This window comes from Pagrus major, chromosome 18 (genome assembly GCF_040436345.1).
Source record: "Pagrus major chromosome 18, Pma_NU_1.0".
NCBI classification, from domain to species: Eukaryota; Metazoa; Chordata; class Actinopteri; order Spariformes; family Sparidae; genus Pagrus; species Pagrus major.
The window spans coordinates 31,183,409-31,209,530 of NC_133232.1; the positions used below are offsets into that span (position 1 = coordinate 31,183,409).

General features: G+C 42.0%; 1 protein-coding gene across 1 annotated transcript in view; it reads left to right on the plus strand.

Annotated features, from left to right (window-relative positions):
• pcdh19 (protocadherin 19) overlaps window positions 1-12,233 on the plus strand; it is a 56,022-nt gene extending 43,789 nt beyond the window's left edge. The window contains exon 5 of the mRNA XM_073487458.1: window positions 9,508-12,233. Coding sequence (XP_073343559.1) covers window positions 9,508-10,088 — 581 coding nt within the window. The 3' untranslated portion in view covers window positions 10,089-12,233. The remainder of the gene's footprint in view (window positions 1-9,507) is intronic.
• Window positions 12,234-26,122: the final 13,889 nt, after the last annotated feature.

Below are 26,122 nucleotides of genomic sequence, written 5' to 3' on the forward strand. Positions count from 1 at the left end.
TCAAATCAGAAAAGATGTGCCTATTAGTTCCTTCTCTTTTCTTCAGACTCAGTCTCCCACCTCCATTTCAATCTACAGTACGAGCTGCAGCTCTGCTCATGGACTGCCTCACTGCTGACAATCCTCTATATAGAGCAGCACTGGTTGGTGGGTGGCTAATGCTACGGACATTGGTTCTGACTGTCTGATATTAAGTGGTATCATGGTGCAGGCTTCACTGCGGTGAATAATAGAGAACCTGGGAGTGAAGCAGCATGCCTCCCAGATGCCAAACTGAATGGGCCCTGTGACGAGGAAATAGGACGTGTTAGAGAGGCCTCCCTCTTGCTTTTCTGCAGCCCAGCAGGAGTAAATCTAATGCAGCTAGGACCTCGCTGTGTTTCCTTTATTTTCTTTCATGAGCTGCTCAACCCTGAGTGACACTGTCAATCTGGTTCAGTGGGAAACAGGGGGACTGTCTTTTCAAAACATGATCTGTGTCTCAATGTGGCCCACCACCTCTTACAGTATATGTTTCTGCCTTGCTGAGCTAAACCTGCCCACCACACTACAAACCACCACCACCACACCATGTTACAGTGTCCTACTTCCAGAGGTTGTTAAAATTGTAGGGAAAAGGGACATTTTTTTTTTCTCCCTTTCTGAAGGAAGGAAGGAAAAAGTGAAGAAAATGAGAGCGAGTAAGGACCGTGCTGGTGCCTCTCTGACAAGATAAAATGGAATATAAAACACATAGTCCTGGATGACACAAAGTGAACATGACTGAATGAGAAGCCACATTATATTAATTATGTAAGGCCAGTCTTTTGAGGCAAAGCTGAAGCTCACGGAGAGGGAGACGAAATCCAAAAAGATATTGGTATGCCGCCCGGTGTGCCGTCCCCACTTGCTTGGAGCCGGACACGCTGACAGGCGCTGAAGTATTGTGTTTATTTCAGACGGCTAATAGAAATAGCACTTGAGAAAGGAAACAAGAAATAATCAGAAAAGGAAAACTATGAGAAATATATCTTTATGGCAAATGTGAGAATGAAATGGATTCTCTCTGTAGGATGGTTATGAGTTATAGATCGTTCAGAGCCATTAAATCATAAATCTATTCCCCACATTTGATTAGCTGTGTTTTTTGACTGATGAAAACGTGGATTCACAAATAGAAATCTTGGTGTTGGTGAAACATCTTTAATTTGTCATGGGACTCTTTTATTAAAGGGTAACTCCACCAATTTTCCACATTAAAGTGTGTTTACAGGTCTTGGGAAAGCCACAGACAGCACACTTGACGTGGAAAATTGGTGAAGTGACCCTTTAACGAAAAGCTCCATGCCGCCATCGTTTTCCATCATCCAGTGTTATATTTCCTTGAAATCTGCAGCTTGTCTTTTCTCCTCTGCCCATTAAAATTCCCATGATTCCAGCTGATAACAGACTGAGTTAAGGAATGTCTTAATTGTCTCTCCTGGTTTGGAAATTAAGACACAGCGACCTGTTATTTTCCTCCAAGTTTTGACAGCATTGATCACAGTCCATAGCGCTGCCATCCCCCAAGCCAACATGTCCTCCCTTCTCCATCCCTGCTCCCCCGTATATCTTCCCTCTACACCCCCCTACCCCATTCACAAATGTAATTTAGGAGTCTGTTTCTGTCCCCCTTGCTTCTCCCAGACTCAAGGGTTTAGGAGCAAATTAGCTTGCTAGCTCGGTCAAGCTTAAACACAGAAATGCTGCATTTGTTCCAGTGTATTTAAAGATGTCCTCTGCCGATGCATTGTAGAGGAAACGAGCCAAGCAGACAGAGGCAGGCAGGCAGGCAGGCAGGCAGGCAGGCAGGCAGGCAGGCAGGCGGTCTGGCTGGCTGGCTGGCTGGCTGGCATGGCAGAGTGGGCCGGTCTGCATCTGGGACGCCAGTGGCCTGCTGTGCTGAGTTTTGGGAGTGCATTGTACTGTCGCTGTGGGTCTGGGGCACCAGAACACAGGTTAATTTGAAGCCCATCATTAGAAAGGGCAATTTGGACGCTGAGAATTGACGAGGGTGACATTTGTTGTGTCATTATTGTGAAGTACATCACATCACAGGACAACACAACGGTTCAACTTCTACCTTGCTCTAGAATGAATACAAAGCATATTCAGTTTGAATGATTGTATTGTTCATATTGTTATTTAATAATTGTGACAATCACCTCTCATTGTTAAGGACAGTTTCTGACCATGAAAGCAACACAAAATACCTGAATAACTCCAATATATCCTGTATTATATTAATGGAACAGATCATTTCAGAGCTTACTTATTATAGATTATATTATCTATTATCTATTATAGTGCTGTGAAGGTCAAGAATGACCTCAGTTGACAAGCAACCAACCAAGCATTACCCATAATTTACTTACAATTAGTGTGGAAATCAGTAACGACCAATAACGCAATATCATAGCAAATCTTTTAACAATAAATGGGCCTTCAATCAAATAAAACGACGATTGTCTCACTTTCAAACGATTCCTCCCTGCGTGATTCTTCCCCACAATATCCCACTTTAACTGGAAACGTATCAAATTATGTGAGCGAGATGAGCTCAAGTTGCAGTTTCATTTTGACTTTAATTGGATTCTTTTTTTTTTCATCACGTATCTTTCATATTTTAAAATAATTATCCCTTTTAAAATACTACTAACCCAAAGATGAATTTTCTCTGATTTAATTCATCACTGAATTACACCCTTGATTAGTTTTTCTTGGAAATGTTATACACGGCGACAAAAGTATCGAATTTACTGCCACAAAGTTGTTAAGCAGATTTCTTGTTCCAGGGTGGTTAGCGTCGTTATCTCGGAGCAGAGGAGAAGCTTTTTAATCTGTCTGTTTTTGTACATGTGAGTTGACATCTTTGTCAGAAAAAACTGCAACTAAAATCATTATGTTTTAGACCAATCATTTATTTTTTTTCACAGTTGTCCAACACACCAACATTTCCAAAAATCTGAAAAATAAGTTTTTTAAAAATGACATGTTTTCTGCTTCGGGCTCTTGGGGCAGTGATTTGTTGATCTTTCCATTCTGGGGTTACAGACACAGCTCTTATTTCTTCACTGAGTCTCTCCATGTTGCTTCCCAGAGGCTTTCTGATGTTTTGCGGACGCGTAAGTGTCTCGTTTTGGAGCGGTTTCCCTATCTCGAGAACCTCTATGCAACCTCTTTTCTTTTCTGTTCAGCCAAGTTGAGCCTTATGCAATCAGACTTAGTTTCTTATGCTCTTCTGGCTGAGTTAAATCCAGTCCAGAGTTCACACTGAGAGATTTAAACAGTTACTAACTCGTGATGTATGAAAAACATGACACAAGCTCTGACCACAGTCTTACATCCACCATTAAGCCAGGGGTGATGCTTCTAGAGCCTCACCGAACTGTTACTGAGACACTCGAACCTCTAGGAGGCAGTGATGGCAGGAGCAGGGCACAATGAGGCGAGAGAATCCTCTCGGCGAAACGGTATTTGTTGCCGGGGCCTTGAAACCAGCCCACTCATGTATGTCATCATGACAACCAGCTCGCATCATTTCCATTTCATCAAGCAGTCCATTGGCTAGTGGTCCTGCTTTTGAGCAAAACAGTGCTCTGCGATGACATAGTGATTTATAAAACAGCATAGCGATTGCTTTTTTTCCTCCCGCTGCTGTTACACAGCTGTTAAACAGATGCTGTTTGTACCAATTTAGAAGCTAGTGCATTGTTTGTCAACACCAGTTTGGAAATTCATTCTTTATAGCAGGACCTGCTGCAGAGTAAAGAGGCTGGGCTGGATGGGCCAGCAGCAGCAGCAGCAGCAGCAGCAGCGAGGGGGGGAACAGACAGTGGGAGCAAACATTTGCAGATTTTGGTTTGAACCGTTTGAGCTTTAAAAACAATTATTGACAAATGCAAGAGTATAGCCACTGTAAGATTGGCTCAAAATTAAGTCAACTTGCCATTTTGCATCAGCTTTTGGGAGGACAGGGGCAGGCCTGCTGGAAGTGACAAGCTGTCAGACGCTCTCTGCAGTGCTGGATGGATTAGACACTGAATTCGTTCTTGATAAATTGACTGGTACTAATGCTCAGAAATAGAAGCAGGGCCACATGAACCCCTGGCTTCAGCAGCAGTACGACAGTACTAACAAGGCTGCCCAGTGAGTCCAATTTCCTCGACAATTAATATTTGACTGAGAGAGTTGAAGGAAATCTGGTCGGATAGGCAGAAATGAGAGGAAGAGATTTTTGGGTGAAGGATTTATTTAATTACACCGATGTACGTGAGACAGCAGTACTGATGAGATGAAAGAGGAGGACAGAAGGAGGAGAAGCATAAAGGATGGGCCTGTGCGGAGAGCTGCGAGAGATGAATCTGAGGGTGTCGGGGGGGATAGCTTGATGTGACTGAACCAGATGCTGTGGGGAGAAGGAGAGGACTCGGCGCTGTGTAGAGAATGATGGCTTGCGTGGCGCAGTAAGGGTGCCCCTCTACTGTTTGTAAAAACAAGACCATCACACTCCATCTTGCTGCTCCCGCAGGAGCCAGGCCTCCAGGCTGATTTATGGCCCACAGACTGAATTGGCTGGCTGGGATGACAGCAGTGCTTGGACTCTCCCTGGTGAGTAGTGTAGGAGGCTGCCTGGCCAAGCCTCGGCCTCAGCTGGCCGGAGAACTGCCCTCCACTGTAGTTAGAGCAGACTAGATGTTAAGCTCCGTCCCCAGTGTTAGGATCAGGCGGGGGCCAAGCCTGTTAGGTCTCGAACACACTTTGGACTCTGAGCACCAACCGACCACTGACAGTCATCCTTTATTCTGCTGGTGCCATATTTTATGAATATTTCCTCCCCTGTGATACTTCCCCTCAGCCTCAGCTTCTGCATCACAGGCTCCATCAAGACTCTGTAGTAACAATTTAGATTTAATCAATCTTTGCCATGTGACTGCCAGGATGGAAAATTAATATGGAGAGCAATTAGAAAACAGCCATCTCGCTGTCAAAGATACACCAAGATGAGAGCAGAGGAGTGGACGAAATCCTTCTGTACACGACTCAGACGTGGCAGCGTTGGAGCATTGTCTTCCCAGGCTGTCCTCAGAAAGGGTCAACAGGAGTCGGGCCACTGTTTCATTTTCTGTAGATTGAATTCTTTTGGATTTTATACAAGTCCTCTCGCACAGCATAATGTCAGAGTTTTGCTGTTTGCTCTTTCAGCACCAGCGATGAATAATTGTCTTTTCAGACTATAGGCCGACTATATTTGAAAGCTCTTCTCACAGCAGTCTGATACCAGAGACGGCGAGGAAAGAAAATGAATAAAAGGTTAATGGCCACACTTATAGTATATCTAGGTTTAAATCGCTCCAAATTATTTGCTTTTGTGACATCCCAGTAACATCTTCATTACACCGTCTGGCTCGTCTGCTCAGGAGTATCTATTTTAATATGACAAACAGAATCAGGACATTTATTGTTACAGCTACAACAAAATGTCAGCATACAGAAGAAACACAGAAAAAAGTTGTTTAAGCCAAAAGTGGCAGACATTCTTTGTAAGAAAAATGATTTATCATGCCACGCTGCTGTTCCAATTTCTTTTTAGGGTTCATCATGCTGTAAAACCAAACTGACTGAATTGTGTCACGCTGCGTGTCCCCGTCGCCTCGTGGCTCCACTAAAACTAAGAAAGACAGAATGAAGACTTTGTCACCTGAATCTGGGTTCACATCAGCTCCGTCTCTGGCCTTGCAGTCTGGCCTTCTGTTTCTCGTGGCTGCTTACACTCATTTTATCGGATTACATCATTGTTTTCAACCCTGAGGCTGTGTGCGCTGCTTTTGGAGGGAGAAGTGCTTTCGTTTTTTCCGAGCCAGGCGCCATGCGTTAGCCAAACCGAACGCAAAATATCTGGCGAAGGCTCAGGGAGTTTTTTTTCAGGGGTGTTGCTTCTCTCAGTGAACACTTCCCTTCCCCTTCTGTGTCTTTTTGCTGATTCCTCTTCTTCCCTACATTAGCAGCAAACAAATAGCCGTATGACACGAAGGGATCATTACACGCGGTGCACGAGGGTAAATCGAGCAATAAGCTTGTCAGGTTGTGGGAGCCCCATGCTGAAGCTGAAGGATCTGTCTGCTGCAGCTTGAAGTTAAGACGCCCTCATCTGATTGAGGGGAAGAGACAGGATTGAATCGGCTGCTGGCAGGCTGCAGATGCGAGACGAAATGGCAGGGAACATGTGGGTTTTCTCCCCGCGCTGATGCAAAGTGATGCTATTCCAGGTAACAGCAAAAACAGACAAACATGGCCAGCTTTATCAGGAAATGTTGGCTTTAACATTCGAAAGTGGCAACATTTTCATCAGTATACATATTTAAAGTGCTTCTTCGCCTATTTTTGGACCTTAATTCAGCATTAAAGTGCAGCATGTCTGATGTGATGGCAGCTCTGTGCGACTTGATTCATGGATTTCGTTGCCTCCAGGACCATTAGACTGTTTGTATTTTAAATGTGGAACACTAAAAAACGCAGGCAGCCTCCACCTCCCGACGGAGCTCCCTCAGTAATTAATAGGTGCTAAATCGTAGATAGGAAATGTTCCCAATGACATCCTGCGCTGTACTGTACTATAAATCGGTTTCTGGAACTGATTGGCAAGCTTATTTTCCCCGATAACTTCGCAGCAGGAGGCGCCTCCACTCGTCTTCCATTCTGTACGTGTTGACTTCGAAAATTAAGCACTGCTGCAAAAGCCATTACTTCATCTCTCACTATCACAGCTCTTTTTTCAGAAATAGGAGGAGATTGTGTTTTGTTAGAGGTCGATGGCCTGTCACTTTTTATTTTTTTTATTAAAATCTTCTTCCAATTTTTTTTTGTGGCTCTTTTGGAGCAACATCTGCGTTTCATGAAGCTCTGAGCAGAGGCAGGATGTGTGAGCGTTAATGGCACTTGGCTTTCATAACAATGTCATTTACAACCCAGTTGCTCTCCCATAGACCCCTGAAGGAAAAGGAGAGAAAACGGTATTCACTGCATATGCATGCACTGCTAAGTAGAGAGCATACAACTTGTGTATATTTCTTTGTGCCTCGAGGCTTTTCATGCTTTAGAAAATGCTCCGGGCTACAGAAAAAAAAAGCCAAAGCATTTAGAGGAAATTGCATTCATTACCAATATGCTTGTAAATCTTTAATCAGCGGGGGAAAAAAGATCTACTTTGTCAAACATGTCAAACAAGATTTGGGGAGAAATGTTAGTTAATAAATGTCGAGCTGACGTGGAGCATTTGTGCACAAGTTTGAAATTTATCCTACAACTTTTAACTACGAGTTTTTCCAATGCCAGGAAGTGCTAAAATACATTTCCAAATACATTTCTACATTGAAATATGACCTGTCTCGAGCATTTTATTGTTCACACACAAAAGAAAAAGGCAGCAAAAAGGGCGAAGTTCAAAAATACATTAATGACAAAGCAGTTACAGAGGATTAGGAAGAGAACATGGGATTTAAAAGGGCTTTAAAAAACACCGTCGCAGTAGACAATCTAATCCAGTGTGTGGGCATGTTTTTCTTTTTTTTACAATTATTATTACTACTCATCGGCCTGCTATTATGTTCCTGCTACCTGGGAAAGACTTTCTGTTGTGATTACATTATTACATTCTGATTGGATCCCTTCTCTTTAAACAAAACCCCCGGCTTCTTGCCCTTTTGTCCGCTTGATTGGCGACCAGTGGCAGCCTTCATGCAAATCTCCATACATATGAGAATGCAACTCGCGGAAAATATATTCAATTTGCTCTTTTTCGGGGGCCTCATGAAATTATCGGAACTGTATAGAGATTTTTATAACGCTGCTTATTTATGCTGCAGTATGGATGTGGATAATAGCACATAGTAATGTCCTGTAAGATGGCGTGCGAGTGTGGTAATTGCGGACTGAATTGGAGATGCTTATTACAATGGCGTCCCTTGTAAGGAAGAGGATGTCTCAATCTGCATTTATTGCAGAGAATGCCACGTCTGTGTGTGTGTGTGTGTGTGTCAGTGCATGTGTGTGTTCATTATGTGAAGAATGGAAGCTAATTCCGTCGCATCTGACTCACGAGGCGTTCGTGCGGACGCTGGTCACTCGTCATCTCGCTGGTGTTTCGTGTTTTCACCCTTCAAGCATGATGATTCCACCCGGAACGCCACTTTCCCTTCCGCGGGTTCAAACAGCCCATGATACCCTCTACTCATTCATCCAGTCATTTAGTCACCATGTTATCTGTCAGTCTCATCAGATTATACTTTATGAGAGACACCTCTGGCATATCTGCCCCTGAAAAGCCTGTCTCCGATCTTTAAATATCGATCCCCAGGGCCTAAGCAGAGGTGCCTCTCATGAGTGCAGGAAAGAAGGGAGAAAAACAGATCATTAGTGATTTTAATTAGGTGATCTGTCAAGCTGCGATTGCCAGATGTAAGCGTATGCATTTGGGTCGATGGCAATCCCTCTCACAATCCCCTCTTGTCACCTTGGGCCTCTGGAACGGAGGATGGATCTTGCTAGGAGTGAAACAAGCAGTAGGGGAGCACAGAAATGTGTCACCGTGTATCTGTGTGGCAGGTTCTTTCTCAAGACCGGAGCAAAGGCACAAAGGCGCAGTGGCGTTCCCCGCGCTGAACCGTTTTGAAAGCGAGTACTATGAGGATTGTTTTATCGAGATCAAATCTTTATATCAGATTAGCCAAAACCATCTCCGAGCTGATGAGAGTGGACGAATGTGTGACCTGAAACAAACTTTTCATTTTGAGTACGTGACCATGAAACTTTTTGTTGTTGTTGTTGTTATGATGCAGACATTGTCTTGAAAGTCCTTCCCCTCCAACACAACAAAGTATAAACGAGTGCAGTTATACAGACTCAGGCAAATCTTTTTTTTTTTCGCTCCGGCGTTAAACATCATTACATATTTATAACTCGGCGCCAGATGACAGAGACAGAGAGGGGGAGAGAGATGAACCAGGCAACAACACCGCAACTCGTCTGGTGTCTCTCAGTGAGATATCTGATTGCACTGTTTAAACCTGCCTTTCATCTAGTGTTGCTACAGAAAACCTAATTATACGAGAGCTGCAAATGGACTTTTGATTTAACAATACATAATTTAATTGGCATATTAGAAGTTCCCCAAACATCCAGCTCTAGTCATCAGTGAACGGTGTTAACAGGACGGCAGTCTTGAGCAGATGCAGGAATGCGTTGCGAGTGAAAGCAAATCACTCAGAAATGTTTAACTTGGGCTGTTTTAATTAAAACAAAACGCAGCATTGTTTGTCATTTATTTATTCTGTCATGACTGGCTTGGCATCATTAAATCAATGAGAAAACGTGGAGAAAGAATACGATGGAACCTCTGTGTGAATATAAGTATCTGAGTGTAACGTCGAAAATGAAGCTGGTTTTTACAGAGAAATCTAACAGTCGTGTTTTCTTTTTGTCTCCTCACAGATCCCAGTGAAGGCTTCCACTGCCAGGACGAGTGTCGCATCCTAGGCCACTCTGACCGCTGTTGGATGCCCCGTGTCCCGATCCCAGCACGTGCCAAGTCACCCGAGCACTCCCGTAATGTCATCGCTTTGTCTATCGAGGCCACCACAGTGGATGTGCCCCACTACGAGGATGGCACCACCCACTACGAGGATGGCACCATCAAGAGGACTTTTGCCACCTTCGGCAAGGATGGGCCTGAGGACGTGGAGCGGGGAGAGATAAAGGGGAAGCGGACTCAGGAGTCTCAGGTGTGTAGCCCCAAGGCCAATGGAGGGGCTGTCCGTGAAGCTGGCAACGGTCGCGAGGCAGCCAGCCCCATCACTTCCCCCGTGCACCTGAAGAGCCCGGTGTCCAAGCCGTCATCTGCCTACAACACACTGAAATGCCGCGACGCAGAGCGAATCGCCAACCACAGCCTGCTGCGGCAGCCGGAGGGGAAGGACAGTGAGCCAGCTGTCAGGGAGATCAACACGCTTCTCCACGATGGCCGAGACAAGGAATCCCCCAGCAGCAAGCGCCTGAAGGACATTGTGCTTTAGCGAGCTTCTCTATGACACACACCGACATGCATACACACATACAGTGTAAACTCACATATATGTACCCCGCAATAGCTGTGTGTACACAGAAGAAAGTCAGGCTGTGAAAGTAGAGAGACACACCCATTTGCAGTATACAAAATTCAAGAACCAGCTCGGGCTGAGGATGATGAACTGTAGTATGCTGCAGCTAGTTGTGTGCTCAAGCCGAGGTAGTGGATGTGGCTTTGTTGTAGTCGCAGTACTTTTTCCTTGTTTGCTTTTTGTTCAGTTTTCTTTCTATCAGTCTGCAATCAGTGGACAGGCAGGTTACTGTTGACTGCATGGACATGGCCGACGGAGCTCTCCAGCCCTTGCGCCAAAGCAGGACACTGCGTGTTTGGACACCCGAGGTGCCACTTCTTAAGTACAGTTATGCCTTTTGAACTACTTTTGTATCACAAACTGATATTTGCCTTCTTTGGTTTTGCAGTTTGTTCTAGCTGTCAAAATCGCTCTTTGTTCCTTTGTATAGTGAGCTTCATCAATGTAATAAACAACAGACGTACACAGGATTCATCTAAAAATATCCTCAATTTACTCCTTCAACAGTTTTCAGTGCATTCAGGAGAAAGGGAAGGGAGGCCTCTCAGTCTCATTTGCCATTTTCTCTGACTAATAAGAGAAGCTTTCTCCGCGTATTCCCTGAGGACATCCTAGTGTCATCAGACTGTGAGGTCTTTACAGTATTTATATTTTATCAAGGATGGAGCTAAATGAACTCTCGCTATCTGCCCAACAGCCCTGAACACTGGAAGTGGGACAGACAGATCCTTGTGTTCAAATTGAGTTGTATGAAAAAAGACTTCCTGCTTTTGAAATCTCCTGTGCCCAACCTTGATTGTAGCCAGTGGAGCGCAAATTAGAACTTGTGCTCTGGTCTTGTACTTTTTTTGACTTTTGACTATGGGGCTAGGATAGAAGGGATCGTCACTCATGTCTTGCTATGTGAAACTCTCTATAGGGTTTACTATTATCATTTTTAATAACCCGTTGTTATGTGACAATCCCTTTAATGTTTTGTTTCAAGAGAAAAAAACAAATAAACATTGGTGTTCAACTGAAGCTACAGTAGCGTTTGTTACACAAACACAAAAATAAAAAAAAACATATATGCCAAAATATATTTTATAAATAATTTAAAAATGTATAATGAGAATATTTAATGCTGTGTAGTTATTTTATGAGTAAGTTATACTTGAAATTAACTTGCTTTTGTTCATTTGTCTTTTGCTTTTATATTGAAAACCTGATTTGTTTTTTTATTTTCAAAAATGAACTTGGATTATTTTTTTTGTTTACTGTGTGACCCCCCTGGCAACTGTTGCAGTCTACCTTGTTGTAAAGAGTTTCTTATTGGTCAGTTCTTGTGCCATCAAGTTTCTGTGTGGGCTACTAGAAAATGTAAAAAAGACAAAAAAAAGAAAAAGAAACAAAAAAAAAACAGCGTTATCAGCACCAACATTAGTGTGTCAGTTCAATGAGCTTAGAGTGAGATAGCAAAAGAAAACCAAAAAAGATGCAAACAAAACCTTAACGATTGCAGGATGTTGCTTAATCTTAGTATCTAAGGAGGAGAAACTAAGGCTCCCAGTGTTCTTCAAGCTGGTAACAGGGTTCCACCTATTTTATCTGTCTAACGAGTCGGCTTCCTTATTGGGCCCCGGTCGAGTTTAAACAAGACTTTGTCAGCTTCAACTGAGGGCATTTGGACGTGCAGACTAGCTTTGCTCAGCACTGCTGTCACCATGTGCCATCTGTGCTCAGTTGATCTCAAAGATAGGGTTGAGACCAGAGTGGTATATAAACAGGGCTCCCCCCCCCCCCTCCTACGAGCACCGCACAACAGACTGGGTGGAATCGTGTTTGAATGAACTAAGGTCTTGAAAGAACCGTGTTGCACATCAGCAATGTGGTTTTATGTTGCTTTGCAGTAAACTATGTACAATGTGGAAAAATATGAATGAAAATGGACAAATTGCATACAACAAAACTAGATCTTGTAGCTGAATGTTTTGCTGGTCTCACCCATGGCTTCTGGCAACATGAAAATCGGAATAATCACTGAATGTATACAGCAGCTTATAATTAAACTATTAAATGTTCTCTGCTTTGTTTCCTTGTCTTTACTCAACGCAAATTGATTTTAAAGTTGGGCTGAAATTTGACTTCTCCTCACTGTTTGGAACTATAGATTATAACGACTCCGGAGCAAGAGAGGATAAAACAATTGTGGAGTTATTTGTGTAGATGGTCTCTAAAGCATCAGGCATCTATAGATCACAAAACTGGACTGACCCTTGGATTATTTTTTTTTCTGCATTGCTGGGAGGCGAGCCGTCAACATCCGTGGTGAGTTACTGACTGGTGCACTTCATAGCCCCGTATTGTTAAAAATATGCTTTGCCTTTAGCCTTTAAGCTAGCATTATGTTGGTTTGTGACTTATACCATCACAGTGAAACATTTAACATTTGGGGGTGTCAGTCCCTGATCCATACCGGCTGCCTGATCCGTGCCTGAAGCGGTCCCGCCAGTCAATGAAAGTTACTGTAAATATGCCTGTTCAATTTATTCTACAGTTATAAGACAAGGAAAGTTTATGAAAAAACTTTGGCAGCAAATGTTCACTATCTGTATACCATCTGTGTTAGGATTATTATGGTATATGTTTATAAAGTTTACGTTTCTTTGTTCTTTCGAAAATATTAATAGATATATGAAAATGACATGTTTGAGATAGTTTTTCATCATGAAAGTTTCTGTCAATATCCATCACAGTATAAAATAATATAAAAGCAATGCTGAAAATCATCTTGGTTATAAAGTTCTCAATTTTTAATTTTGATATCAAGTTTCTCTCCATGTTTGCTTTTTCTTTATTAAAATAATTCCTTCTATTCCTCTCACCGTATTTAATCGTGGATGGTAAAAGCACCTTCGGGTCTCTCTTTATAAAACCTAATGCCTGTTGAATTTATCTAATTTAATCTTCAATGTAATGTCTGAAATACGTTTTATGAAATTCTATATTTTAATCCTCTCTTTTTAGATAACTTCTTGCTAAATAGGATTGTAAATTCTGAATACTTTCATTCCAGCAGTGTCCAATAAGATTTATTTGTAACTTCAGTAAATTCCCTGTTATATAATACTAAAATATCAAATTTACAACGATAAGAAAAATTTCATTCAATAGAGTAGAATTGTTTTATTATCACCTCATAAGTTATTTTGAACAGGCACATTCGCAGTAACCTTTGAATAGATCGAGCAGCCGTTACAGATCAGGTACTGACCAAACATTTTAACAGAACCTAGAGAGGATGGCGCCGCCACTCGCAGTATTGCAGGGAAAAATTCCCCCGAACCCAAAAAGTATTTTTACCCATGGACCACCATTATAAAAGAGATGTCCGTAAAACTGTTGACAGGACACCACAAACTGCAAACAAGGTCAATAATGACTCTTAATATTAAACTATGAATTTTTGCGGTTACAGCTGTAGTCAAGTCTTTGGGAGATGTATGGATGGACACACTAAAATCCAACATGTCTAGGCCTCCACAAAATGAAAGAAAACTCTTCAGAGAGTAGGTTAACGACTGATTTTTTTTGATTGACAGGCTCAATAATATTGGGACCAACCGGGCGGGTCCGATTTCCGCTGATGAGACTGCAATTACACCGCGAACAGGATCCTTTCCAACACAAAGTCGAGGAGCGATCAGTGCCTAACTTCCAGGTGAACTTAACTTTTTTCGTGCTATTTCCACACTTGCTGAGTCATTAGCAGCTTGCACACACTCACAATGCCACATCATACAGAAGGATGGGACTAGCTAGCGTTAGCCTTCTTTCTTCCATGGGTCCAGATGGTAACGGTTAATGGCCAGACTGTCAGAACTCAAGGCACCGGTCCTTCTGTAACCTCGGCACTCTGCAAATGACATGATTTGAACCACAAACTCGAGTAACCACTGCACAGTCATGGAGTAACAGTGCAGAATCATCAGATAACAGATGGGACAATGGCTAACAATGACGCTGAACTGGTCAACTGCTTGTGTGGCTGCCGCTGCTCCATAGATGAAGAGCGAGGCTATTGGAAATTAAGTGATTTAACTGTGTGCCCACCGACACAGATATTGCACGAATCAGATTGCCAGCACTAACTCTAATGTAGTTGGTACTGTCAGCAGAAACCCTACAAAAAAACTGAAATTCCTTCCTTTTGGTAATTACAGTTAAAATCAAATAAGTCCACGATCCAAACTAAAAAAAACGAGGGCATAGAGCACATTCAGATTTTTTTAAGCACAACCTTATTTTAATATCAGGTCATGATTTATATCTGCAAGTTTCCATTAATTAACTCAAATAATCTAAAAACTGGCGATAACAGCATTCAACAAGTTCTCCATTCTTAACAGGATTTAGGTCTGCTATAATAGCCTGTATGTACAATTTATAATATGATGTGTAAGCCTGAGAACTGTTCTTGAAAACAGCATGATAACACACAGAGTGATGTCTATTCTATTTGTCATGATAAAATGGAAATTAACGGTTTGAGTTGAGGCTGGCTCCCCACTCCACATTAATATTCCATGCGTTCGCTGTTGCTCTTTCCCATTATTTCCAAAGCAGACCTTTGGGAATGGTCCAACAAGTGAGGTGAGTGTGCGCTCGTATCTATCTCTGACGGTACCGCTCTTTTCATTTACCAGAGTGGGTCACGCATGCCATTTTGAGACATTTAACATCTCGAAATGTCTCTCAAAACACCACAATACAGACGCTGATCGGGACCATGTGGCCTGTCATTGAGGCTCGCATTCTGCTGGCGGTTAATGTGCTTTCACAGCCGGCAGTATGATGTCATTACAACACCAGATCCCACTTGAAATATCGATTTGTTCGTCGACGTTGAGAGGAAGGGTCTAAAAGCTATGAAATAAGTTGAAAGGCAGACAGAGCCTGATTCCTTTTTTCTGCTAGTCTACTCTGCAACCATCTATATGACATTTTCACTCAATAAAGACTCCACTTTTCACCTCCCCCGGACACAGCAGATCTCTCTCTTGAGTAAGTTTGTATGGATTGATGAGGAGAAGCAGAGAGAAGATGTAGAACAGGACACATTCCAGCGCTGTAGACAGAGAGGAAGGGGAACGGGCGAGGGGGAAACACACAGCTGCCCTCTATGATAAGAAAAGGAGGTTGGCTTCATTTCTATAATTAATTTGCCATTCCCTCTATACCCTCTGGTGGAGCCAACATGAAAGCTGGTCTGAAAGCGCTCTTGCTAACACATCCATTAGTCTATAAGGAGGATCTTGTTTCTTCCAGCTAAGTTCTCTTCTCATGGGCAATACCACTATTCGAGCCCTGCCCCACTCGCATGAGTTACTCATGCCCTTTCAGTAGTGTTTAGACCCCTGGGTCTCCATAACAAACGCGCCCACGCTAAAGGTACAGTCCTGCCTCAAACTAAAGGGCAAAGTATGCATTTTAAAAGAAGAAGCAAGACTCATTAACAGGAAAAAACTGACCTGGTTGCACAATACTGCAGTAACTCTCGTGAAGAAAAAAACTTTGTCTCCCATATCAACAGTATCCCCCCCGGGTCAAACCTTATTTGTAATGCAGGAACCGTATTTGTAAATCCCCAAAATGGTGCTTGTCCACGCATATTTAATTACTCCTGATTCATGGTGGTCATGGAGAATATTCTCCATTACGGCGAGATTTATATCAAAGGTTACCGGGACACACATCCTATTAACATCCTATTAATGTTTAAATTATCATTTTGCAAAACGGTGAGCGGGGGAATCAGAGAACAATTAAAATGATTTATTTCTGACACAGACATGCATTAGAAAGGAGCAGGAGGAGGGCCTGCAGCCTTGCATTCCTTCAATACAAAATAGTTTGTCGCCTGTTCTTTTGAATGAGACCCCCCCCCCGACTTCGACCAACCCCCTATCAGGCGCACTGATCTCTGTCGCTCCAGTGACCTCATTCTATCAGAAGGACTTGCAGCTGCTCCTGCCTCATTATGACCAACCACTCCTTTTCACTAACCTCTGGTGGTGGAGGCTCACCATGGGATTAGGTGACAGCTAACAAAATGTATGACAAAGTTAAGTAACATAGATGTCTTGCTGTTGGAAATCAGAAGGATCATAAAATAAGAGAGTCAACTGATGCAGATTGTAAACTTTCGGGGCATTTGTGTGAGAACTTTTTGTCTGTTGCTACAAAGAAACGGGCTGATTCAGTTTTATCTGTTATTCGATGTGGCTGGAAAAGTCCAATGGCATCTTATGAGATTGTGTATTTCAATGAATGCACCCTCAAGTACAGTATCTACAGATAATGATTTTCTCTCCCTCATCCACTGCAGTTTGCCAACCTCATTTTATTTCAGGCATGCAAATGAGACCCTGACTTAGGGCGTTTTAAGCTCACATCTCTTCTCTAATTTTCTCTCTGCTGAGAAGCAGGTGAAGCGGTCGAGACTTCGGAGTCACGAGGTACAGAGGTTCGGTCAGACATTAAAAAATCCTTTTACTTTGACAGCTATTCATTGTAACTCTGGCTCAAACTCCCAAATTTAAAAACTACTAAGTATCTTCAAAGAAAGCTGTTACCACTCTTTAGTCTCAAGCAATTTCCCTCAACTTTCTACATCCTCTCTGGATGAGTTGCTAAACAGATAATGGTTTTGCGCCACAGATCCACACCTTTAAGCAAGACGATTATCATCACTGCTGGAGGGAAGTCAAATCGGCCCAGAGCTGGGTTCACCTTTCCCTGCATGTGTCCTCACACCACATCTGCACAGTCTTGGCCTGGGTGGAGATTTGAGGTCCTTAGTGGAGGCTGACTGGCACTGCACTGTGGATTACAAGTTCAGGCTTTGCCGCAGTCGCAGCCATTTGAAAGTTGCAAGCTCCATGAATGAGATATTAGCTCAGAGACCAGAGAAAGTAGAAATTATGAAGACTCTCAGGGATGCACTTTTTCTGGCCTAAAGACAAGGCAATCCAAACAAGAAGAATAACCCTTTCTCATAGCTTTATATTGTATTGAAGAGGTTAGTCATTGTCACAGAGAGAAGTGGGCTGGTCATTGCTATCAGTAAGAAGACTGATTACCCTCTCCGCCGCCCCACCACAACTACATATCTAATAGGCCTGGCCAGTGGCCACTTCCCTTTGTGGTAGTCACAATGGACCTTTGATCGCCACTGAAATGAGTCTCTCAAACAATAGTCTACATTCACTGACCACTACTGAGCCCTCAAGTGAGATGGGGAGCAACGGCTGCCACATTCCCCCAGCAAGCCTTAATTGGACGTGATGCTAGACAGATCATATCATAACCATTAGTGATGCCCTGATAAAACTGACCTGGGAGCTGCTTTGTAAAGCCTCTTTGTCGGAGAAGGGTCCAAAGAGCCCCAGGACCCTTCAGTCTGCCATCTCCAGCAGCAATCACATCCTGACCTGAGCCACCTCTCTCAGCCCTTAATGCCCAGGATGCTGGCTCTGGGGCTGTGGAACAGGGGCAGTTGACCTCCCCCTCTCCAGAGGATAAAAACGCTGATAGCAGGGACAAGAAATTAAAGACTGTGGCCTTTGAAAGCCTCCATTATTGTCAGAGGGAGCACAGCAATGAATCTCACGGGCCCTCTCCATGGACATGCATTATCGGAGGGGTGATTATTTGACCTAAACTCTCTGCTTGCCAATGATTTATTTTGCCCTGGCACAGGTACGTCCCCTGACCTCTGTGCCCTTTCAGAGAGAAACATATTGACAGAAAACACTGGATAATAAATGTTACAAATGTTTCAAGAATCTTTAGGAACCATTTTTATTCACTTTCTGAGTCCCCTCAAATGTTTTTTTTCTGTCTCGGTGGAATTAAGCCTTTTACAGGAATGTACAGGGGACTAAAAAGATTGGATCAGTTGTTCCACTGCTACAGTTATTCAGAAAGATGGATTGCAGCCCAAAGTGAGATCAGAATGTGCTGTGAAAAGCTAAAACCAAAGGAATATGTCACTTCAAATGTCAGTTCTCATGGTTACTGAAGTATCCTTTCAGACAAGAGAGTAGTTTTCTAAAATATGTAATATGTCCAAAAGCTTTTGCAGGGGCTGAGAGGTCTTTGTTTTCTAAAGGTTTTCTTTTAAACAAAAAAAAAAAAAAAACGTATGTTCAGTTTGAAGATTTTCAGACAAAATACAAATCGAGCCAAATTGTTTTCAAGCCTTTACTTTTTTTTTTTCATTTCAACTGTGTGACTCATACTGAAACTTAATTCAGCCCTACTTTATTGATCATAACTCTATGCATCTGATGACATATTGATTTTGTTTTTCAGCGACTAGATAACATAATGTTTTAAAGCAAGCTGTACAGTTTACACGCTCCGGTGCTCGTTTCTTGCCCTCCGTTTTCATACGGGGTGCCAGGGGAAATAATGCCTCCATTATGTGCAGGTAAGGAAGAATGCAACAGTGGAAAATAACTTCTTGATAGGCAGGCTTGTAAAGCTCAATACTCTGTGCCATTGCACACCAGCGTTTGTTATGTGACCGGCACTGTTGGCTCCTGTTGGCCCACATCAGCAGTCAATGAGAGAGACCTGTCTGACGGGCTGTTCAGCCAGGTAAACCTGTGATTACAGCCATTCACTGCCTTTCTCTGTATTTTTGCCTTTTTCTTTTCTTCCTCTTCAGGCAACAGATGACTGGTTGACAATGCCAGTTGCAACTATTAAGCTGACAGTTCAGTTGACAATGATTTCTTGGATTAGACGTGTTCAAAGTGGAGTGGTAGGTTAATTTGTTGTTTTTCTTCTCACTACGAGGTTCAAATTATCAATAGAGACTATTGACCAGAGCTGTGCACTTCAGTTTTCAGTCGGTTAATGTTTTTTTTCTTTGAGGATTGATCTTTTTTTTTACAGAAGAACTGAGCTGACCACGAGGCAACGAAAAGTCTGCCTCCGTCTCTCGGTTATTAAAAAAATATGTCATAAAAAATGTCACCTGTTAAGAAAGAAAGCTTTTCTTTTCAGCTTCAATGCTCCTGCCAGACTACTGCCAGAGACGACAAAGGCGTTGAGTTTGCCATTGCCACTATAGCTCTGTACATACCAGGTTACCTATTGTGATCTATTATGTGGCTCGAAGAGGGAAAAAGACAATTTGTACAAGAGGCATATTGTGCTTAAAGAAAGATATACTGTATGTCTCTGCTGGCACAGCAAACAAAGTGATTTAAACTGAGGGAAGATAAAAGGCTGGCAGCTGGAATATAAAAACCACTTGTTTTGTCCTGCATGTCACCTAATTAATTTCCCTCTGATGTCCCATTGTGACAGAACAAGGCTGCTTTTTTCCTGAGCTGCACAAGAGAACAGAAATGAGTAACATCTGATACAAAAAAATGGTTATTAACAATCATAAATTATTCATTATTGTTTTCATTATTAGTATGAAATGTTGCTTTGAGATAGTGATATTAGCCTTTTGTGATTTAGCTGTATTCCTATGACCAACATGTGCAATAGAGATTTATGCTAAACTGCTCTTTACACAGTATCTAGGATGACAACTATGCTATTCTCTACACAGCTGTGTTCTTGCCCTCAAGTTGAACCAGGTAAAACTTTTAGCTGCAAGGCAAGGGGACGTCACTTGTCAAATAAGCACACATTCCTGTGCATTGTAATGTGAACAGTATATTTCTACTGTTTACCTCTTGATTGTCGGTACCAAATATGAAACAGTTGCAGCTGTGACAACTTTCCAAACGTATAAAATCATATCAGTGAGTTTTACAAACGGCTGCACAGTGCTCTGACATCTGAAAAAGCTTCAAACTGATTCAGCTGATTCAGTCGAGCGTATAAGATATTAACAATCAAAGTTTATGCAAACCACGGATACGTTCAAATTCGTTTGTGTCATTGGATACTCCAACATTTGTAAGGGTGACACTACTGGATCCCTTGGGACATTTTTGACTGGAAGTCAGGCCATCTGAAGCAGTGTTTGTGGCGACCGTAACTGGCATTTTAAGCCAAAACATGATATTTTCTGAACTCCAAGCAAGTGTTTTTGTGCCTTAACCTAACCGGAGCATAAGCACAGTGTTGTGATGAGAAAAATTGTAAATTGAACCTAAAGAGACTGAAACTTGCAACATAAAGAAACGTAACATACTGCCAACATTTATTTTGGTAATTGAGTTGTGGCCAAACTGGACTTCCTGTATTGTACTTTATTGTGGAAAAAACAGGAGTGCGTTCATTCCTTTAGCCTATAATGGAGATGTGAACGTAGATAGAAGTGGTGCCAGGCTGCCAGCCAGACTGGCTCGCCAATCACACTTCATATTCCTGTGAGATTTTATGCCCGGTGGCAGACAAAATTGCAAAGCTAAAGCGAGGTATAGGGAACCAATCTAAACGCTGATGGTGTCATTATTCTATAGCCATTACATTGTGCAATCAACATTTACTTCATAATGATGTTAAAGAGAAAACATATTAAACTGTTGCCGTTTTTTAACAACTACCAACGCAGCCTTTTTCTGTCAGAATTCGCTTAAGGTTAGGGAAAGACCATGGTTTAGGTTAAATGTTAATACAGTTACCATCTCCTGGGGTTCCTCCATCTCACTCTACCCTTTGCTTTGAGCTTTACTTGCTAAAGTAAACATTTTGCCACTTGGCAAATATGTCCATTAAGAACATTTTCTGATAATGTTAGTCTTCTTTCAAAACTTGTTTTCTGTTGCATCACTGAGTTACTCTAATTCCCATTCCTCGTAGCCCGTTAGTTGTGCAATCGGCTTCCAACTAGTCGGTTTGATCTGACTATGCAAACCTCATTTTCCCTCTAGCGACCCAATCACAAGTTAGTTTACAAAAGGTGGAGATGTGAGGGAGCATCACCTGTTTTTGTATCAGAATACAGAGACATACATACAAAATAAGAATCAAATTATCAGACTAATTAAGACATTATATGCAAATAAAATGGTAACACATTTACATATGAATACTGTTTACAAAAGACAGCTGTAAATAAATGCTATTGTACTCCTCTCAGGAGGCAGTGACAAAAAAATGCTTGAATGGATTTCACTATTCTGCCAAGAAGAATAAGAGATTACTCAGAGTTGGAATTGGAACGGTGTGTATAGTGCACGCTAGTTATTGTTCTCTATGTTATTTAAATCTCGGAACAAAAGTGATGGTTCGCCTGCAGCTTTGACTACAGGTGTGTGTAGCTTCTAGTGCAGCTGGTGGAAGAAATTGGACATGGTTTTTTTTGTTGAGCCTAAGTTGTAGAAATTGTTCGAGACATATTTCTCCACAACACAGAGGGAGAACATGAAACAATGTCTGGAATAAAGTGCTTTTGAATAGAAACAGTGCTCTGGCCATGGTGGCGCGTAGCTGCATCATCACAAATACATCTTCACAGATTTCTTGTGGGTGGTTTATGTAATATGTTACTCGACACCGGGATAGTCAGAACAGTAGAGTATACTGTATATCTCCATGCTATGAGTATTTGTATCTGTAAAATCCCCAGGTTCAGCAGACAATAGCTGAAGATTTATCAAAACCTGAAGCCATGCTCATTTACAATGCAAGATGTCTTCATGTTGTCAAACACCATTCTTAAGGGTCCTGCTAGTTTTATTTAGATGTGCTCGCTTTAGTGCTGATGGCATTGATGTGTTAAAATCTTTATTCCTCTTAGGAAAGTTGCATCCTGACTCGCATAACCAATGCAGCACAATCTAGCAATGTAATGCTTTTGGAAGCCACAGAAAACCCTGGGGAGCAAGTGTCTGTTTAACGTGAACCTCATGAAGAATAAGTAGCCTGGTGTGAGGTTTTCCCCCGAAACGCTAGAACAATGGAGGCCCAGGGTGATACCACCAACATTGCAGGAGAGGGAGAGAGGGTAAAACCTAGCGTGGATTGGCAAAGAGAAACTGCGTGCATTAGAAACTTCCCTCCCCGTCTCTGGTGAGTCTCTTGGCCTCTCTCCCTGACTCACTTGGGAGCTTATTCTCAAATTCAACAGGATGGATTCTAATGAACCTGCACCTCAATTTTCAAAGCAAACTAGCATTTTTATGGACCACTGTGCCACCATTAGGAGAAGGTCCTTAAGGGATTTCATTGAATCTGTATTACAGCTTCAGTGGTGCAGCTCATCAAGCCCCTAGAATAGCACAGTATAGAGAGCTATTGCAATGGAAGAGGGAAGGTTACTGGTAACAGCAACGAGGATAGACCTAAATGTTTGATTGTCGATGATCTTTCTTCAGTTAGAAGGCCCACAGGTTAGGCCGTAGTACAAAAAACAGCGAACAATCAAACACATTCTCACTCACAACTAGTCGAATTTGGTGGCTTGGTCAGTCGCCTTAAGCATTAAACAATGACACTTTACTTACCTCTCTATGCAACGCACGGTTAGACTTTCAAAATAAAGCTTGCTGAAAAACGGTTCACATATTATGACAAATTTTGACGGTTGGACTGTTATCAACATTGTCAGTTGGTCCTGGTTTAGGCATCAAAACAACTTGGTTAGGTTAAGGCACCAAAACAACTTGGTTAGGTTTAGGAAAAGATCATGCTTTGGTTTAAAATAAATACATTCAGACTCGTAACATGAGTGGTGTTAATGATGTAAGTGATGTAACGTACTAGTGCACTAGAGGACGCTTCAAGAAAGTTGTGCTAGACGGGTACCTCTCATGCCAAACTTAGAAGCCACTGACTGACAAGGCCAATGTATTTGATACGTCGGGAGTGAGAACAGTCACTTAGCTGCCATGTTGTTTTTGATTAATAATCAGGCCACTAACATTGACACTGATTTGTAACTTGTTCTCACACAAGGTCCTACATCCTTTGTCAGAGATAGATTTTCTGCCTTTTGCACGACATGGAGATGCTACTTTTTTTTTTTCAGTGCATTTGGAGTCAGTAATTGAGGCAACGAGAGACAAGAATTGTTCTTGTCCCCTCATATCACCAAACTGCTCTGCTCCATTTAGACAAAAGCTTTTTTTTCAGTCAGTAGAACAACAATCTGTCAGTCAGCTTGACATCACAGATTACAGCCCAGGCCTCAAGAATAAGCAACAAATGGATAATCAAACCTGCCGCATCATGAAGGGAAAAACACAATTTGTTTTATCTAGAGAAAATGCATGAATACATCCAGGCATATATGTACCCTAATGATTTCCTCACATCATTCTCTCCCATCTAGCGTATGAAGCTTGGGAGGAACTCTCTATTTATAAGCAATGGTAAGACAGAACCCCGGCTACTGCACATGTTGCCATAGAAATATGATTATTGTAATGATTATAAATCAAGCAGAGACCAGTGTCCTTGTGCTGCAGTCAAAAAACAAAGACTGGGGAAAAGAAAATCTTATCACCCCAAGGGTTTTATTTTCCTCCCGCAGTGCCTTAAAAAGATCATGGAAGAATGAGCTAATGGTGTGACAAAACAAGTTGTACCATGCCAATCCTTTCATTAAATCAAGTAGCAGGTTGTTAAAATAGCTCAATAATGCTACAAACATACCAAAACGTAAGTTTTCCGAGTACTCTCTTACAAGGTGGAAAACAAGGGCAGCTCAATGATTAATTCAATATTAAGATGGTGCACGCTGGCTTATAAATAACTATCAGTGCAAATTTGCCAGATTTCTTTTTTCCACTGCCCTCACAAATGAGCAAAGATTACAGCCAAGGCTTCTCAGATTTTAATCAATTTTGTTGTGAGCAAATACACAACGTGAACCCGGTTGGACAGTGTCATCTGGATACTCATCATTTTACCATGGTTGCAGTGAGGTCAACAGTGCAAATCACGTGACCATGAAATTAGAATTGAGTGATTGCTGTTCAAAAATCACGCTCCGGTCCTGCTGCAGCTTCACAGCCCTTTTTTGCCTGGAAACAAAGAGCATTTCTGGGCTGATGCAGGCATTCATTAAAATTGGTATTTGGCATGATTAATGATACTTGCAATTTGCGGCGAAAAGTACAGGCTCTGTTGAGGCTTGGGGAGGAAAATTGGACTGCATTGGATAAAGGGGTGGGTGGTCCACACTCCTCTCGGTGGAAACCCACTTGCTCTGTCATGTTGCGTTGTGCTGCAATGCCTCTCAGGGACCAACTCTCTGGAACACAATGACTTGATTTTCTTCGACGAGTAGTCTCTTAATTTTTTTTCCTTCTTTTTTTTTTGGGGCCTCATCATTATTTCCTCATTTTGCATTCGTTTCATCAGAGATAATTTATCTCTGCCTGCTTTAATGAAGTGATAATTCCATGATAATTAACGTAATCCTGCACCAAAGCAAATTTGCCTAATGACTGTTGTTTTGATAGTCAGAGTTGGTGCATGGGAGAATGTCCACACTGGGAGGAATCGAGGCACTGTGCCAGCCAGAGGAAACAGGAGAAAGCACAGTCAGGAGCCAAAGGACAGAGAAAAGTACCAGAGAATTTTACTTTGTGACCTCAACTTCTCACGGTGGGTTGAAGGGACCCTAGCACTTTTCATTCAGCAGTTCAAATAATAGGGTGCTAATAGGTCAGCTCAGGGAAAGAAAGCCTATTTGGTCTGCCCTCTTTATGTCTGACTACAAATATGACTGCCTGGAGATGATGAGCAGGTGAAGGGGAGCTTGAGCCAAGGTATTGTCCCTGACATTTCATTTGTTCAGGGCAGCTAACTTTGTTTGATATTTGTTCCACTCACACACCAGTGAAGTTCAACCTCTTAGAAACCCGGATTAAACATTCATAAATAATCCCTTTCCAATTATGATGGATAGATTGGATGGAGGGTGTCAACAATTGATTGTGACATAAAGATGTGCATGTGTGATCCCATATGTAAAGAGAATATACTGTAGAACAGGCAGCCAGTTTAATATTAATAGTTACAAGTTCTCCTTGAGAGCTGATCGATCATACACATTCACGTGTCCTGAGAAACTTGCATGACAAGGTGTTTTTTCCATGTAAAAATGACACCTATGTTAATTAACTTGCACTCATCACTTGTCATATTTATTATAGTTTATAGTATCTGCACATATAAATGGATATATAAAAGGTAGATGGAAAGAGAGAGAAAAAGGGAGATCTGACTCTAAATATGTTTTGAATATACCTGGCTCTTGAACCTGGCTCTCCACACTACTTTACATAAATGGACAACAATAGAGTTTGAGAGCATAACTCATACATATTCACGCTTGGCATGGCACCCAGAATATAAAACTAGATCTGCGTGGTTTTATTCAACATGACTTCTTTGTTCAAGTGTGATTCGGTTTTATGGGAGGAGAAAGAAAAGGCATGAAAACTTACGCATCTCTGTACCTGTAGACTAATAGATAAAAACACAAATAGATTGCATGCCAGGCCAGGTCATTATATTGTTTCCATGTAACTTAACCTGGGACTTTGACCTCTATTATTTTCTTGAATTCCAGGTAAGCAAGTTTCTCTTACCTTGTTTACTATATAAGACACTAAATTAACATATATAACAATAATGCATACACCTCATTAAAATCTTTACAGTTGACAACCAAGCATGTGTGGGTTCAATTTGACCCTGCAGAATCCAATGCTCAGTGAAACTGACTGGTAGAACTGCTAACAAATGAATCAGATTGGATTTCTTTTTTCTTTTTTTTTATTCCCATCAAATAAAAACAATGCGAAAGCACAAGGAGAGGCCTGGATTAATGGCTTTAAAGCGAAAGTGGACCTGGAACATCCAGCTGGCTTGATCTATCCGCTGGCTCACCCTGGATGTGGGGGAAAGACTGGCAGCCAACAAATCACCGCCGTGTTTGTGTGTTTTACATGATTAAGCATATGGACGGAGCATTAAATCAC